Here is a 17,470-nt window from a genome sequence, read left to right on the forward strand (position 1 = left end):
GCGAGGCTGGTATCCGGGGGGCCGCAGAGCGAAATCGGGTGGATTCAGACGGAGAACCAAAAAGTGGTTCGGAAGGGGGGTTTTTCGTCGCTTAGTATGCGCAGGCCGGACCGATGGCGATTGCGATTTTCAGGGGTAAGGCTGAAGAGTGCAGCGGCGACAGCAGCAGTGGCAAAGGCGGCGACATGTAGAACAGGCCAAGGGGCATGGGCGAGCTGCACATGGGCACCAAGAAGTGTCGTGAAGAAAGAGGGGCAGCACAAAAGAGACACAGGCAGAAGAAAGTGTGTCCGGCCCTTTGTTGTGTAGGTAGACGAGGGTTGAGGAGGGAGATTTGAGTCGTCTATGGGAAATGCGACAGGAAAGAGAAAGTGGGAAAAGGTCGTGTTTGAGCCACGGACCTCGACGAGGAGAGCTTCTTGGTGGAGGCCGAGTGAGACGGAGGGGTGTCTTGGGCGTAGGGAGGTTCTGGATAGGTACGGATAATGATAGTCTGATCTGCCCAGGTCGCGTCTGCCGGCTCGGGGGGTGGGTGAAGTCGTATTGTTGCACCAGTTTGCTGCAGGTGAGGTGGTGGTCGACGCGTGGGATGAGAACGCAGTGCAGCAGACAGGGTTGACTACGCACCCAGTACCAAAGTAGGCGATGGAAGTAACGACTGAGAGACAGACAGGTAGGGACGAAAGGTCAAGGTACCTCTCGAAATGAGCGTGCAGCTACTGCTAAGGCAGCCAGATGAAATGAATGGAGAGAAGGTGTAATTACGGCTGGACCGTGGCAAGGGCAGTACGGATAGAGTACCGTGAAGAGAGGCGTAAATGAAGAATTGGATGGGACTAGTACGACTAAAGAGCTAAGGGTCTGAAGGGTCGAGGACAACAAGGGGTCCAAAAGAAAGTAAGGTAAGGTAGGGTGGGCACAGGAAGAGAGATAAGGATAAAGAAGAGAGAAGAAAAAAGTAGTTTAGGTGTAGAGATGTATCCAAGTCGCAAAGGTCGCAAGCTGAAGATACGCAGTATTGCGCTTGGAAGACACGCATAAGTTGACAGCAGAAAAAGTATTACGGAGCGGGAAGAAAAGGGGGGGCGGATAGGAGAGAAAGAGGCGACAGTCGGGAACTTCTTTTGCTTGTCATGGAAGTCTCGTCGAAATGGAAGGGAACCCCAACTTTGTGTCTCTGACTGGCAGGGGAGGGCCGATTGGGGTCTACTACGTACCGTCTACACAGTAAGGGAAGGTATCCGCAACGGGTCCATGCCTGCCTGAAAGACCGGGTTTGACAACGGAAGGCACCAAATCATAAATGGATTATTTTGGAAGGGACCAAACAGAAAGTGTCTCCTTCCTCGCCAACTCCAATTGGCTTAGTTAAGCATCAAAGGGATGACTTTTGACTTCTCCCCTCTGCTCATCGTCGCTGGACTTCATCTCGAACCCACCACTTCCAACCAACCACCATCTTTAAACCACCTATTCTCACCCGCACTGGTCCTGCAGATACAGCTTAAAGCTAAAGCACCTCGCGCCGGCTGCTCTCGGGCCCCCCCTGGATCTTCTCCCTTTTGGGGTCTCGTCTGCGGGCTTAGGGCGAGAATGGAATCGTCTTTTGGTCTACGCAGCAGACGTCCTTAATAAGGGGGGAAAGAACGGGAATTCTTTAGAACAAGACCAAGGGAGACGGACGACCACCAACCAAGTTCCAGCAACCATGATGACAATCCCCTCAGCCAATCCTCTGCTTCCAATCGTCTGCAACGCACCCTGGAATCGCTGGGACTGCCGCTTGAGTAGTACAACACAGACCACCATCCATCCCGGTGGAGAGGCACGGAGGCAGAGCACGGGGCATCTGCGTCCTGCAGCAAATCGGTCCCTTCCAAGCCTTCTAATTCGGACTGATCGCTGGTCCAAAGAAACTCTGTTGATGTTGGCCTCTCCAACAGATACCCTTCTCTGCATCTCATTAGCCACGAACTGATGCCTACTAGGAATTAGAGCGGTGGAACTGAAAGGAAGGGGCTTCCAAGCTACGGTCACGATTTACCTAAGAATTCCACGAGAACCGTTTTGTCTTTCTTCTTCGCCGTTGAACGACCAAACAAAACACTCCATTCCAGTGCCCCCTAATCCTCCACCATCATGTTACGCCACCCTTTGCCGCTACTGGAAAACTTGCTAAGGGGGAACAAAGCGACGCCATCTTGTCATTCGCCGTCAGCCCACGTAAGTTCCTCTCGACACTATTTTGGACGCGACAACCGTGCCGAGAAAGGTCAGAAAGAGTCAGGTCAAGACACCGGTCAAGGCACGAAGTGACAAGACACAAAAGAGAGAGAGAAAGAAAGAAAGACACCAGCTAGGCGGGCGGGCAGAACGTGGCAGGTCCGGGGGAGCAAGGGCAATGAAACGTCCAATGCTGCCGCCGGAGTCCCGGAACCTGAGTAGGCTGCACTTGCACGCCACGCTGACTGGACATTGGCTACGGGATCGACTCTCGACGAATCGGAGAACTCAATATACACGGGATATTGAAACTGCTTCAACATGTCTGCGTCGCAAGTTGGACGACATGCGACGAATAGGTTCCGGGGGATGCTGTTGTTTTGAACCATCCATTCACTCAAGTCAAACAAGTGGTTAGTGTCATATTTTGGGGCTCGACATACGCAACGTTCACATTCCTCCAACCTCAACGGCCAAAGGAACAATAATGACGAACGACCACTTACACCCGCCACGACTCAGGTTCAAGAATAGCACCATGGGGGGGATGAGCAGAGTTCGTCCCGTCGGAATGATCTCCGTATCCCACCACCACATGATCGACCCTAGCTTTCTGACTTTAGCAAAACTCTGAGCCAAATTCCCACGGCTTGACGTGAACACTGAATGATGCCACCCTGGCTGATTCCCGACTCCATGGACTGCCAAGTGGAGGTGGCAGAAAGGCTCTCCGAGTCTTGCTCCAACGACATCTGGTTCAACCACTCTAACGTGCGCGGATTACTGACCATCAACAATGGCCATCGCCAGTGCCAGCAAGATCGTTCTTCCGAAAGCCACAATGTTTGACGTTCCTCAGCACACGCCTGGCGCAATGGGATAAGCAGTCAACGAATCTCAGTGTACACCGTAACTCCACCGGCGGTTCGGCCATGCGCTATGACCGTCGTCGAATCCACAACGGCCTGCTTGCCAAAGAAGCCCAGGTGCGGAAATGAGAGTCAAATCAAAAAAGTTCGCCGAATCACCACCATAGAGAGCCGTCCCCCCCGAGCTTGAGAATAATCTCTCACCCCAATTTCTCGCTGCCGTTTCCTCCCACTACCCAGAGACTGGTCCCGTACCAGCCGTTCGAACGCGTGGGTCTCTCACCAAACGTCTCTTCTCGGACTCGTTTCCTACCTCTACTAAGTTCGCTATGCATCTTTCTAGAAGTTCCGTTGTTCAGCGAAAAAGAGGGGCAACGGTAGGGGTCCTCCTCTGCAAGTGCATGTTATCCGTCCTCAGTAGCATTTGTCATTGTTTCGGACGATGCAGCTCATATTAACCTCCGATCTCTCTCGTCCCATCACATCGCAAATCTGGTCAATGTACTCCGTATTGCGGACCTCAACACTCAATTCCCAGCTCCAGCGGCAGCACCGGGAAACTTTGCTACTGTTCTACATAGTGTAAGGGCCAGACCTCTCAAACCTCAAATAAAGTGCCTGCAGCTCCTAGCGTGCAGTAGAAGGTAAGGTACGAAGTACATAATGCAAGCGTGCAACATGCAGCGTGCATATTCCCCCGCCCTCTCATCCAAGTCCGGTGATGCATAAACCCCCGATTTCATCACTTGAAAGCAGCGCGGTCAAAGCGGAGCGAGTCCTCGAGTTTCCCGGCATGCCGTCTTGGTTCATTGCAAGTTGGATGAACCTCGTCACATGAACGAGATTTCATTCATGTGTCCGTAGGCGAACCCCTCAGTATCTCGTAAATCGAGGCGTTCATCTAAAATCTTCAACGGATCAACATGGGTACGGATAGCTGCGGAGACGTCATCCCAGCACCCAGAAGCTACAGATACCTTAGGTAACAGATACCTGCAGGCTCCACCGCTGCTGTAGAATTTAATCTCAGATCTTCTTCGAAAGAACGTTATCCGCATTATGGGGTGAGGAAACATTGAGGGAATCTCTCTCTCAGGAGAACGGAATCCAATATGGCCCAATAACCCAACGGCCCAGCGGCACCCCGGCGCTAGCTAGCTCCGGTTCACAGCTCCGGGCATAAACGGTGCCTCGGCAGCGTTGAACTGCCCATACACTACGTAAGCAAGTGGAGGGAGTAAGGAGATTACATATCCCGTCCGGAGCACACCTCATGTTCTCCCCCGTGACATTTGACCTTGGACCGCGCAAAGGTTTGCCGCCGCCGCCGCCGCCGCCGATCAGCCCGTCGATGCATATTCGGATTTGGGGCCCGAGCTGAAGCTGATATACACCATTCGGACTGGAGTTCCATCCTCCATACTGTAAATGGTCGCATCTGATGAGCATGGCGCCATCGAAACTCAACTACGGGTCTCTGAGAAACGTAGTCACGGTTTCAATAAGTGTATCGAGAATTAGGTTGTCTTTGCGTCTACGTACATGCCTATCGTGATGTGCTCTCAACAGCACACTTTTGTGAAAGGAAACGAAAAAAAGTCCATGAGGGCAAAAGGGGGAGGGATATAAACTCAGGTATACATCGAGGGGGAAGGCCCAGTGTTCGAACCACCGGATAATTAAACGCCGTTTTTTCCATGCTATCGTAAGGTATAGTTTGTGCCACATTAAACAAGGAATTGAGATGGGTATTGTTCTTTTCTTGCTCTTGTCCTTTTCTTTCTTTCTTTCTTTCTTTTCAATGAAGGCCGGCACCGACGGCGCCCGGCGGCGGGGCATCCAGGTCGACGCCCTCGACGACGGTCCTCTGCTGCGCGCTGTTGCGGACGAGGTTGCCAAAGTACTTTAGCGCGACCTCGCTCTCCTGGCGGACCTTGAGCGTCTCCTCGCGGCGCTTGCCGAGGTCCTTGACGGACTGCTCGAGGCCGACGCGGAGGTTGTCGGCAGGGAAGCGGAGAACCTTGCGGACTGAGCCCGAGATGCGCGTCGAGTTGGTGTGCACGTAGTCGACTGCCTCCAGTTGAGCCGCAATCTTGGTGGAAAGCCGATGGGGCAGAGAGTTGGGGATCTGGTTGAGGATGTAGGCGGCGGCTGCGAATGCTGAAAGGGGGTTTGACGTTAGCTTCATCTGCTACTAGCAAAGAACGAGATTCGAAAAACTTACAAGCTGCAACGATGGCGGGGACAACGAGGCGACGCAAGTTGTCGTTGCCCATAATCTTCGCTGCGCTCAACGCATGGTCCAACCAGCCGCTGGAACCCATTATGCGAGGAACGAGAGCTCCCGCAACGGTGAGAGCCATTCCCGTGCCTGCCACCTTCTCCTGCTTCTGGACGATGGTGTGCCAGTCGACAAAATCCCAGAGTTCAGTGGGGACGTCGACATTACGTGCCATGGAGTCGCGCTTTCTCTTGAACATGACGTCGGGCCGGAACACCAGGCTCTGGTAGTCGTCGCCAAGATGCATGATGCCGAGCTGCTTAATGGCGTTCACGCCACCGACCGTCTTGGTCTTTGCGTGTTCCTCGCAGGCAACAACTGACTCATGGATGTAGGACATCATGGCTTCCTTCAATTCCTCTGCGTACTCGAAAGCATTGAAGATGCCCCGGTAAGGAACGCCGTGGTTGTTGTCCCCAGCATGATCGATAGCCGTGCTGAGAGTGGTCCGCGTGTAGTCGTAGACCTCCTTGCATGTCCCTTCGGTGATCTTGTCAATCTCATCGCCAACCTGCGCCGTGGCCTTTCTGCTGGATTCGAGCTGGGGCTCAATCTCCTTGAGCTCCTTGACGACACGATCAAGTTCGGAGTTTGCAACCTCTGAGTTGACGTTGGCAAGAACGTGAACGTCGTTCAAAATATTGAGGAGGTAAGTCTTTGCCGGTGCCAGCTTGGATCTGGCGCGCTTCTCGAGAACGAATCTCCGCAACGATTGCTCGAGGTTCTCAAAGTCTCGGATCTTCTCAACGTCCTTGCCTTTGCCCTTAGGATCGTCACTAGGGTCGTCACCACCGCCTCCGCCGCTGCCCCCACCAGACGGCCCGCCTGGTGGCGCAGGAGCTGTAGGAACGGCATTACTCGAGACGAAGTGAACCAGCTCATTTGATTCCTTGTGCGTTCTCGGGCTCAGCCCGTGGACCTGGTCGAGGATCATCTTCTGACACCTATTCTTGTCTCTGATGTTGTCATAACCGTTCACCACAATGAACAAGTAAGCCTTCTCAGCAGCTGCTGCCCAGATGAACTCCTTGGCCGTCATAGTGAAATGGTTGGCAGCTGATACCACGAAGACAACGACATCGATCTCCTCCTGTCGGGCGAAGACGGCCGTCGTTTTCGTTGTATCAGAATTGAGACCCGGGGCATCGATCAAAGCGATATCAACCACACCATTGTTGAGCAGAGACTCGTCAATGGTTCGTACATCCTTGACGTAGACCTTGCATTGGGTGTATTTCTCGTTGTCCACTACGAGCTCCTCGAGCTGCGCCAGCTTGTAAACGTCGTATGTGGTCTCGTTATGGCGGTCATAGTCGGCGTCCTTGTGAACGGCATGCACCTCCTCGAGGCCTCCATTCTCCCTTGCATCCAGAACCTCGCAAAAGATTGCCGTGCAGGGTTGTTGATCCTCGGGAAGGACCTTTCTTCGAAGCAGAGCATTGCAGAAGGTCGATTTGCCGGCATTCAGATCACCAGTGATCAAGACTTTGCTGGAAGTATCTTCGATCCGTTCACGGAGGTTGAGCAGGTGTCGAACGCTGGAACTGATCTTGCCATCCAAAAGGGAGGCGATGGACCCCTTCTCCAAAGAGTGGACAAGCTCTGCCTGGTGAAGCGAGCCTAGCTTGAGATCCAGTTTGAGGACCGAGAAGTCCTGGGCAATTTGAGGTGTGACGAGTCGTGGCTCTTCTGGCGCCCGTCTTTCCTGTGCACGGCTCGACTCGGCACTCTCGCGCGCTTCTAGCGATGTGAAGGATCGTCGTAAGGATGGGGGAGCGGTCGGAGAAGACGGAACGGACGAGGCGGATGTCGACGCGGGGGCTTCGCCGATGGTCGAATATGAGTGTGAAGGGGCAGGGCGGGCTCCCTCGGCTCGCTGGACAGATGGATAGTGGGCTGGCCAGGACACGTTCATCTCTTGCAACTCCTTGAGGAGCTCAATGACCTTGTTGATGGAGCGACCCAGCGTCACCCTGTGGGCATTGTACCACAGCTGGTGGATAGCGCCGGCCTGACTGCGCCGGTCAGCTTCGGAGAGCTGGCCATTGACAGGAGTCGGAATATGTCGGTCGCCGGAGGAAGTCATGGCGTCGCCGTCCGCGATACTGCCGCCGTAGCCAGAATCGTTTTCGAGTAGTGACTGGAGATGCGCTGCATGTGCAGAGGTGGAGCCGGATCCAACGGTCATGAATTGCGGTGGCCTGCTCGATGACGGCACTGGTTGGTAAGGCGCGTCGTTGTCGTCCTTCTCAATCTCCTGGTCCATGGGGGCCTTGCCCTTCTTTGAAAAATAATCTTGGCTCATTTTCGGTCGGTCGAGGGTTGAAGCAGCATGGTCGAGAAACAATCAGGTGGGTTAGAGGACGGGAAGAAAGGGGATTTGTTTGGGAGGCGACGAGGTTTTAGCGTAGCAAGTCGAGAATGTTTTTTAGGGAAGCTCGTCATGTACTCCGTACATGAATGGAACTCCCAGCGCATGATTTTGGGCGGAGCGGCAAATTTCCCACCACCCTTTGTCGCGGCGCTTCGCCCATTGGCTCAAAACTTCGAGTCGGAAAATGCCGCCGCCATCCGAGGCTGGGCTGCCACGCTTCCATTCCTTATCTAATCATTTCCCCCCAGGTGGGAAGTTGGAACCTGGTCGGACCTTTCAGCGGGTCAGCGCAACCGATCTGAGCAGCGCTCACCACTCACCTGTGGTTTCCTTGGAAGTTACCTGACGCTGTGCCAAGCTGTTGTACGTACCCTTGCCTGTTACGTGAGTGCCAGGCAACCCGAATATCAATCAACCTCCACTATCAACTCCTCTCCACGATAGCTACACAATCGCTACCATCGATCTCTTGAGTGCCTTCCTGTTGCCATTCCGATACGCGACGCTTCATCCGCTCGGAAACGATTGTTCCCAGCCGCCACGATGAATGTATGCTGCGCGCACCTTTCCCCGCCGCGACTCGACCGACCACTAACCCTGTGGCCTAGATTCTGGAATGGGCGTTCGGCAAGCGAATGACGCCTGCGGAGCGTCTGCGCAAGAATCAGCGCATGCTTGATAAGGCGATTCGAGAATTGGATCAGGTCCGAATCAAGTTGGAGAAGCAGGAGAAGCAGTTGATTACCCAGATCAAGCAAAGTGCTCAGAAGGGACAGATGGGCGCCTGCAAGATCCAGGCCAAGGATTTGGTCCGGACAAGAAGGCAAGGAGTCACAAAGCCGATGGGTGTACGGCGCACAAACCGGCTAACTGTCATTGCAGGTACATTGAGAAATTCTACGGCATGCGCAGTCAACTGCAAAAGATCTCTCTCCGGCTTCAGGTATTACACAACCGGTCACTGGGGCTCGTAAACTTTAGCTGACACTTCATCTTACAGACATACCGCACCAACGAACAAATGATGACGGCCATGAAGGGCGCAACCCAAGCTCTTGGCACCATGAACCGATCGATGAACCTCCCCGCTCTTCAGCGCATCGCAATGGAGTTTGAGCGCGAGAACGACATTATGGACCAGAGACAAGAGATGATGGACGACGTTATGGATGATGCTATGGATGTTGGTGCCGAGGAGGAAGGCGAGGAAGTTGTCGAGCAAGTCCTGGAAGAGATTGGAGTTGACTTGACATCAGCGGTAAGTACCCCCATCCAGACATTGGCGGTTCAACAGCTAACGATAAACTGTGCAGCTGGGCGAAACACCGTCCGGGATGCAAACTGCGGCCGTCCCCGAAGGCAGAATTGCCCAAGCAGTTGGAGGTGGTGGAGGTGGAGGTGCGGATCCCGGCGACGACGACCTTCAGGCCCGCCTGGACAGTCTTCGGCGGTAATGACAACAATGGAGGGTCTGGTGGAGTGATGACGATATTTTGCGGACGACAGCGATGTATGAGGGAGGTAACGGAGCAGCCAGTTTGTTTTGTCACATGTGGAACGGCGTTCCAGGATAAGGGAAGGCGAACTTTTTCTCGGGCAAGGCTCTAAATATGCAATACGTCTACTTCACAATACGTCTACTTCAATGGGAGTCGCCGTGAACGAGCCGTGAAATGCTGTTTGGGAGGTGACATCGGAACATTGCGTTATTCGTCTGCACCCAGTGCCGGCCCCTCCTGTGTGCTGAAAATGGTCATCCCTCATGCTTGGGTGTCGCCTCCACGGTTCATCTGATGCACATAGGTTTATCCCGAGTATCTACTTAGCATGCAAGACAAATGAGAGTCGCTTGTCGTGGTGAAGGTGAGGATCCAGGCAAATCGTTGCATCAAAGCAACCACACGAATCTACCACTCGCAGAATGCCATGTCGGCGGCACTGATGACTCGAGTCAGCGATTCTGTTAGTGTAGTGCTGTGCAAGCACATGTGGGCCATCGGATATCTCCAAGGTAATCTACATTTTCCAGGCCAGCCCAACCCAGCGAAATGGGCCCCCAACGGACCCTGATTTCTCACAACAACAGGTTGTTTGTGAGCTTGTGCCTATGAGGTTCGATGGAGCAGGATATAGATGGGCGCTTGATCGATAGCTTAAGCGGGTACCCTTACACACCCCGCTTGATCTGCAGGGTTCATATGCCAGTTGAGCTGTCACGCCAACACGTCGTGACCAGCAAAGGCACATCCGCCCTCGGTCCATAATGTCGAGGTGGACCACGCAATACTATCATATGCCGTCCTTGTCTGTGGTGTAAACAAGCTTGATCATGACTTTCTCTTGCCATAGCAACTTGCGCTTGGGGCAGCCAACATATTCTAGATTGGGTCGGGTTACGGAGTGGCTTAGCCGCACATATTGGCTTTCGGCCGAGGGTCGTCTTACACTCCAGCCAGCGTGCCATGTCCTGTTCAATACTATTCATCGTATCTCTGGCATGGCATATGCGCATTGAGAAACGCAATGGCAGTGTGTTTCTCATGTGTGGCATGAGTGAGAGCCTAGATTGAGCCTGTTCGTTTATGCGTCACATGGGACGCCCAGCCATGCGAACCTAGATACATGATTATTGTTTCTACATCTGATAGACCGAAAGACGTTTGAAAAATGATGCGGTCGATGCTTACCTCGCAGGATGACGAGAACGCAAAGTGATTCGGTACTTTGGCGCTGGTGATCGGCGAGAGAAACGCCGATTTTGACCTAGCATTCCCATTGGGTGGGCGTTGGAGTGAGGTCAGTAGTCCACTTTGAGATCGAGACCACACTCGTCACTTTGGACAGAGATAGATGGAATAGGTAGGTAGTTGGAATCAGTGAGAAGAGTGTATTTCGCAGGGCGCATGAGACTAACTTAGTGCTCATATTGCTCTATTTCATCCCCTCTCTGTCCCTGCAGATACTCCGAAGCATATGCCCGTCAGTTTAGCCAAGGACTTACTATCCAAATATCGGACACATCTCACAAGAACAGTCGAAACTCCCGGCGTGCCCTTTGTTTCTTGGCTTGGGGAGGGATCTAGATTTAGATCCAGTTTCCCGGCGGACGCTACACACACGGACACTCGCCTCGCTTCGTCTCGCCTCACCTCCCGACCTGACGCAGGTCATCACCGCCTCAAGTGAGACTTGACAACGCAGGCGGCAGTACACTACTGTGTACACTACGGCCTGAGTGGAGCTCGCCGCCCCCCAATTGGTGTTGTTCATCACTGAGCTGCTGAGGTACACAACTTGCGTCGCCTGTGTGGTCACACAACTCTATACCTATTTCCCCCTCTTCAATGTTAAAGGCTGTGACTGTCAACTTACCTAACTGCGCATCTGCCTCACCCTCGGTGAATATTTGAGGTGTTGGACAGCATTAAGTTTCAGACTATCTTCAGCTGCTGCGATACCTATATAGGGATTTGGGTGGTTGAGAACAAGAGTGAGAAGCTCAGGCCAGGGAAGAAAGGCCCCATAACGGAGAGCGGAGAACAGGTATTAAGCGCCGCTAAGAATGGAAGGACGGGACCCTGTGAATCGTTCCCGCCGCTTTCGCTTTTCACCTTCCCCCCTTCCCGGTCCCTCCAAACCGTCCAACTCTGGCCTCTGCCCTCCCCGTGCCCCTCCCATCCCCTCCCCCTCCTAGGTAGGCTGCTGCGGAGACACTTACCAGCACCAAGCGGGCAGCATTTCGCATCGCCTTTCCACAACCTCAACTCTCTTTCTCTCTGCCGCCCACCATCATTACATTACCTTGTTCACGCAACACCAACAACCTGCCATCTCCTCCCCTCCTAGACGATATTGCAGCCTTTGCCATCACACCCGGCAATCTTCAAACTGCACCCTCGGCGTCTCTATCTCGCCATCAATACCAGCTTCAACCACGTCGTCCCGGCACTCCGAATCGCTGGGTACGTCACTCTGGTGAGTTACTGCTGCTTCTACCCTTCTGGTTTCCCCTCCACCATCATTCAGCCAGCCTACGTCACTTGTCACCCCAGGCCAACTGGACACACAAACATCATACATCCCGCTGTTGATATCTGCTTGTTCCCGTATCTTCATCAAACCCTTTTTTTGCGGGCTGCGCGCAGCACTTTTTGAGCATCTGGTTGCGCTACGAGTCTCGCAGAGCACATACCTACCTGCGCCATCTTGATATTAGACGTCAGTCACATAGCCACTAGCTGGCGCACTTGGTCGCCATACCGCCTGCCGCTCAGAGACCAGCGTCTCTTCCTCTCTTGGCTCCTTTCGTCTTACCTATGCATCAATCCTCCTCAGCTCGGACCCGACCCTCTGCCTAGCCCCCGGTCGGCCTCGGACCATTCTGCCCCTCCATGGGCCCGACGACCGTTCTCTCCAACCTCTTCACCTAATACTGACGATACCTTTATCAGACATCCATCTTCGCGACAATCCTTCTCCGAAATCCAAAACGCATCCAACGAAGACAGCTTCACTGCGACCCCATCGAACTCGATTGACCCTGCGTGTGGACCGGTCCCTCTGACGTCTTTTCGAGGTTCTTTAAACTGGCAGGAAGCAAGCGTCGCAGCCTCTCCAACCAGGGGAGTGGTCTGCTGACTAGAATGTTCGGCGGCGGCTCTAACTCGGCTGCGTCCAAGGCGGAGAGCGACCCAAAAGAGGACCGCAAGTCGCCTTCGCCCGAATCCGACAAGGGCGCCTCAGCCTCCCTTAAGTCAAACGACCAGGCCGCCAGCGGCGACAAACGGAGCGGAAACAGCAGTCCCCCGGGACGGCAGCAAGATGGCGCTGCGGATAAGAAGCGCCGTGCCAGCGGTGTTCAAAGTAAGGCCGCGGGCCTGCTGGCTCATGCCAAGAACACCCTGAACTTTTCCCAGGTCGGCCGATCCAACTCGGATGTGAGCTCGCAGACCCCTCTCCAGAAGCTGGGTAAGCAGGATCCTGCTCTCGCTGTGCCTCAGGGCCAGCACAACAACTCAGCCGGCGACTCAATTCCCGGCCCGCGTTCCACTTTCCGCGTCGGTGTCTGGGAAGACAGGAACAAAAAGTGCCGCCGTACCATGGAGGACACCCATGCCTTCCTCTATAACTTTTTGCATACCCCAGCCCCTGCCATCGACGGTAAAAAGAGCGACTCTGTATCCGACGAGAAGGACGCCTCCTCGCAAGAGATGGTTGAAACGGACAATGGATACTTTGCCATCTTTGATGGTCACGCTGGCACCTTTGCTGCCGACTGGTGTGGCAAAAAACTTCATATCATACTGGAGGAAATAATCCGAAAGAATCCCAATGGCCCCATTCCCGAACTCCTCGATCAAACGTTTACTTCTGTTGATGCACAGTTGGAGAAGCTCCCTCTTAAGAATAGTGGATGCACAGCTGCCGTCGCCGTGCTGCGTTGGGAGGAACGGGTCCCGAGTGACCGCTCGGCAACCGGTTCTCAGGCTATTGCGCCAGCTACTGCGGCAGCCACGAAGGCTGCTAAGCTGACTTCAGAAGAGACCGCAGACGACAAGGCGGCATCAAGTGGTCCCGAGGCTACCCATGCCAAACTGAAGAGTGCAGCAAGCCGCCAGCGCGTTCTCTACACGGCTAACGTGGGCGATGCCCGTATTATACTCTGCCGCGGCGGTAAAGCGCTTCGTCTTTCGTATGACCACAAGGGCAGCGACGAGAATGAAGGAAAACGGATAGCGAACGCTGGCGGTTTGATACTCAACAACCGCGTTAATGGTGTTTTGGCCGTAACGAGAGCTCTGGGCGACACCTATATGAAGGATCTTGTCACTGGGCACCCGTATACCACCGAGACCGTCATTCAGCCCGAGAGTGACGAGTTTATGATTATTGCTTGCGATGGAGTAAGTCCTGTGCTACCCAAGCAGTGAAACATGGCTAATTTGTGTTCTAGCTTTGGGATGTCTGTTCCGATCAAGAGGCTGTCGACCTTGTTCGCAACATTGAGGACCCGGTTGAGGCATCGAAGCTTCTCGTTGATCATGCGCTGAACCGCTTCAGCACGGACAACCTGTCCTGCATGATTGTTCGTCTCGACAAGGAAGCTTTGTTAGAGAGCCAGAACGACAAGGAGAACGCCATTGGAATTGAGCGCCCTCCGCCCAATCCAGCCAAGGTCAGCGAGTCTGAAAAGATCATCCGGGAGACGAAGCAAAAGATTGCTGAGGGAGGTGCCCCGGCCATTGGCGTCTCGGCGAGCAACAGTGGACGTGGGCATGACCCCGCGTCAATTGATAATGGTGACTTCAAGCCGACGACGCTGGATGGGACCCTTGAAGAGGAGCCTGGACCGATTGATGATGGCGAATCCCCGGAAGTTGCCCCTGACACGACTCCGGCTATTCTCCCGGCCGAGGTCGAACAGACTGATGCCGCAGCACCCAAGAAGAGTTCTTAGAATTGGTTGAAAGGAGCATACTGAATCATGGAGTATCGTTGCAGTGGGATTTTGGGCGTTGGCTTCGGTATCCGTTGAAGAGCAATCATGACCGAAGCATGAGGTGTTACGTTACGGCAGCTGATACACAACCCGGCATTCCAAGATGTTCGATGGAAGAATCCACTATTGGCAAGTTGGTGTTAGAGCGGGGGTGCAAGTTGGCACAAGGCGATTGAGGCGGCCCATTGATGAAAAGGGGCACCTGTCGTAGGCTATATGTACACCTAGCTATCACATGGCTTTGACTCGCGATTCTCATTTTGTCTGCTGACTGTCTCTGAAACCTTTGGACTTGTACATGTGTATCCAAGTGGACGGCCCGAACTCGTCAGATTACTCCTTAGGAGGGATCAATTCAACAAATACATCATTGTTCGAGAGTATGTACGTGAGCCACTCCCGTCCAGGGCACCCAAACAAAGTTGGAAATACAGTCAAGGACATACACAGGCATACAACTACAACACGCCGAGTGCGGTCAAGGAAGCTGGAGCTCTGAGCCAAAGTTTTGAGGCGGGACGTTCATTTATGTTGTAGACTCCCCCGTCCTAGTCCTGACTCCTGAGTCAAGTAGCTTCTCCGTGCATCAGCTTTTATCGAGCCTTGAGCTACCCCGCGTACAGATACGCTGTCCCCGCCGCCCACCTCAGAGCAATGGCCAATATGTGGACGGGGATGATAAGATAGAGGGACGGGATCCACGCTCTATTTAGGCACTTAGGGAAAGGCATTGTGAGTGGTACCTGCGTAGAGTTTCATTCTCCCGGAGTCTTTGGCCGAAAGAGGGGGTCCTTTTTTCGGTTTTCGTTGATTAGGGGTTCTTGGCAGCGAATCTCAATTGTATAGCATGGGCAGAAATTACGGGTTTACTACGGATAAGCAAGTGAAGAGGTACAAGGTGAGGAGGATTGAACGGCCACGTAGTGCGCGATCACGGGGGTTGGTGAACGGACGGAGATGACGGGCATGAACCACGGACTCGGTGGACAGGAAAGAGAGCTCGGATGTGTTGGACGAATGTGAGAGGCGAGTTGGGCAAAACGTGACCTGGGTTTGCTGCGCCTCGAGGGGGGGAAACGTGACCACGAGGACGCGGGTGTGCTTTGTCGCGAGTGGTGGCGGTAGGCTGGGGGAGTTTTGGAGTTTGGAGTTTGGAGTTGGCGGCGGCCTAAGGTAGCTTGAAGGCAAGGTAGGCTGACGAGGAGAGTACGGGAGGTTGACGGTCCATGTCCTGCAGTGAGGCATGACGAACTGGTTTGTCCGTGATGGCGTGCCTACCTATTTGTACAGAATGTATGTAGGTATATGGTATTGACTCTTATGCGATTGGGTTGCAGGGATTTGCGGAGAAGAAGGGTCATCGAGTAGGAAGCTGAGCCGGGTGGTAAGGCGATGGTTTTGTCGTTACTTCGCTACCGGTTGGTCCGGGTGAGTCCTCGAATGGGGAAGGACATTGGACATTGGAATTCCATCACATTCATGGTACCCCAGGTTCGGGTAGGTTCCCCAGACTTTTTTGCTTCAAGTCTCGACCCTCGGCGTGGGACGAGGGGGTCACGGGATGCAACAAGTTGATTATTTTTCTCCTGCTTGCGTATGGATGGAATGGAAACGCGACACGCAACAGGAACCGCCGGCGTCCCCAGGTGACCTCACCTTGGCATTGCAGTGCAGTGCGTAAGAAGTACACCGAAGGCACCGAGGGTCGAGGATCCACGTTTTGCTGTTTTTTCGCCTGCGTCTCTGGCGCGGTGTACCGTTGTTGCGCCCGCTTTGGTGGTCCTTTTGGGTATCCTTCTTGGAGGACCTGGAGAGGGGACACCAGGCAAAATCGGGAAGGCAGGAACTGTTGCTTAACTTCTACAGTATAGGATGTTCTGCTTTCTTTTTTTTCTCTTACCTAAAGTTTTTGGCTAGTTTGGGTTTATTATGTACTCGATTCAAACGGCCAGAGGTCGAAGTCGCGGTCGAGACAGCCCGTCTCGTGTTCGCTGTTCAATTGAGGGTAGATGAACGAATTGCCATGGGCGAATTAGAATCTCTATATTCTACTGCTAGATTTCCCACTTCTCATCCCTTCATCTCAATTCGATCTCGTGACATGCTAAAGATTCTTCTGATGATGGTCTCCGCGGACCGTAGTGTGTCCCTTCCATTGTTACACAATCTTTTTTTTCCTCTTTCCAACGCCATTTCCATCCCGTATTGCACTTGCACCCAAGGTAGCAATCGCGCCAATCATAGGTGGAACGCGAGACATACGCAACCCAGGGTACCTTGAGCCAATCCCCGTTGTCGATAAGGAAGAGAGGACGGGCTGTCCGTCCTTTCTTTCCTTCTTTGGAGATAATTTTGACCAAGACTTGCCTGGGTTGCCTAGCACGCCTGGTCGGCCTTGTCTGACTGAAGAGGTTCGCCAACTTACAAGTCTGGGTAGAGCAACAGCTAACAAGTACCCAAGGTACCTATTCTATAGCCTCCCTACCTCTCCTCTGGCAATCATTGGCACCCGTCAGAAGCCAGAGCCGAGTGCGAAGCAGAGCAAAACGCACGAGTACCCATACGCCCTGTGTCTGAGAATTGTCTCTGGAAAATCCGGACGAAGGAATCGCAGCTTGAACTCCAGTTTGGTGAGGGACGCAGGCGCAACGCCCTTGCCCAGCCAAGAGAGGTACTTACCTCACGTACTGCGTAGAGACTTGGGTACGTATCTGCAGTTGGTCTGTTGCACCTGCCTAGCTAAAGTGCCTTAGGTAGGTACAGTGAGTGAGGTGTACAAAGGTACCTTACGCAGAAGAGCTCCTTCTCACCTTATCCACGTCCCCCAACCCCGCACCAGGTGGACACCAGAGGAAGGTAAGCTCCCTGACCCAGCCCACCTCGAGGCAAGTGCCATCCAACCCCAATGGCCCCAATCTTGCAAGCCGCAGCGTTGCAAAAAAACGAAAAAAGATGCGAAGACAAAAAAGCACTGACCACCACCCCCCAAAAGGACCGCCCAGCTGTCCCAAAGGTCCCAGAGGTCCCAGACTCCCAGCACCCAACGTGGACCGACAAAAACCACCCTCGCCCCGCCCGTGGTGGCTGTAAACCCGTCTTTTTCCCCTCCATAAACCCGTTGCAAACCGACCTGACCGATTCTATCCATCAAAGAAACGTCGACCGAGTCGAGCCATCCATCACCCCACGATTGCAGCGAGACTGCCCCCCTTCGCCGGCCCATC

The 17,470-nt window shown here is 53.7% G+C and overlaps 3 protein-coding genes across 3 annotated transcripts; 2 read left to right on the top strand and 1 right to left on the bottom strand.

The window, feature by feature from the left end:
- Positions 1–4,890: 4,890 nt before the first annotated feature.
- CCOS01_01660 (transmembrane GTPase fzo1) lies at positions 4,891–7,678 on the bottom strand (the record flags this gene model as incomplete). Its single annotated transcript, XM_060449853.1, has 2 exons — positions 4,891–5,252; positions 5,317–7,678. The coding sequence occupies 2 exons, from the start codon at positions 7,676–7,678 to the stop codon at positions 4,891–4,893; spliced, it is 2,724 nt and encodes a 907-aa protein (XP_060318503.1).
- A 612-nt stretch (positions 7,679–8,290) lies between these two features.
- Positions 8,291–9,201, top strand: CCOS01_01661 (uncharacterized protein; the record flags this gene model as incomplete). Its single annotated transcript, XM_060449854.1, has 4 exons — positions 8,291–8,296; positions 8,356–8,595; positions 8,748–9,005; positions 9,061–9,201. The coding sequence occupies 4 exons, from the start codon at positions 8,291–8,293 to the stop codon at positions 9,199–9,201; spliced, it is 645 nt and encodes a 214-aa protein (XP_060318504.1).
- A 3,189-nt stretch (positions 9,202–12,390) lies between these two features.
- CCOS01_01662 (protein phosphatase 2C) lies at positions 12,391–14,204 on the top strand (the record flags this gene model as incomplete). Its single annotated transcript, XM_060449855.1, has 2 exons — positions 12,391–13,650; positions 13,701–14,204. 2 exons carry the CDS (start codon positions 12,391–12,393, stop codon positions 14,202–14,204), a joined length of 1,764 nt encoding a protein of 587 aa, XP_060318505.1.
- Positions 14,205–17,470: the final 3,266 nt, after the last annotated feature.

The sequence above is a fragment of the Colletotrichum costaricense genome, assembly GCF_030867565.1.
Source record: "Colletotrichum costaricense strain IMI 309622 chromosome Unknown Scaffold_2.1, whole genome shotgun sequence".
Classification (NCBI taxonomy): Eukaryota; Fungi; Ascomycota; class Sordariomycetes; order Glomerellales; family Glomerellaceae; genus Colletotrichum; species Colletotrichum costaricense.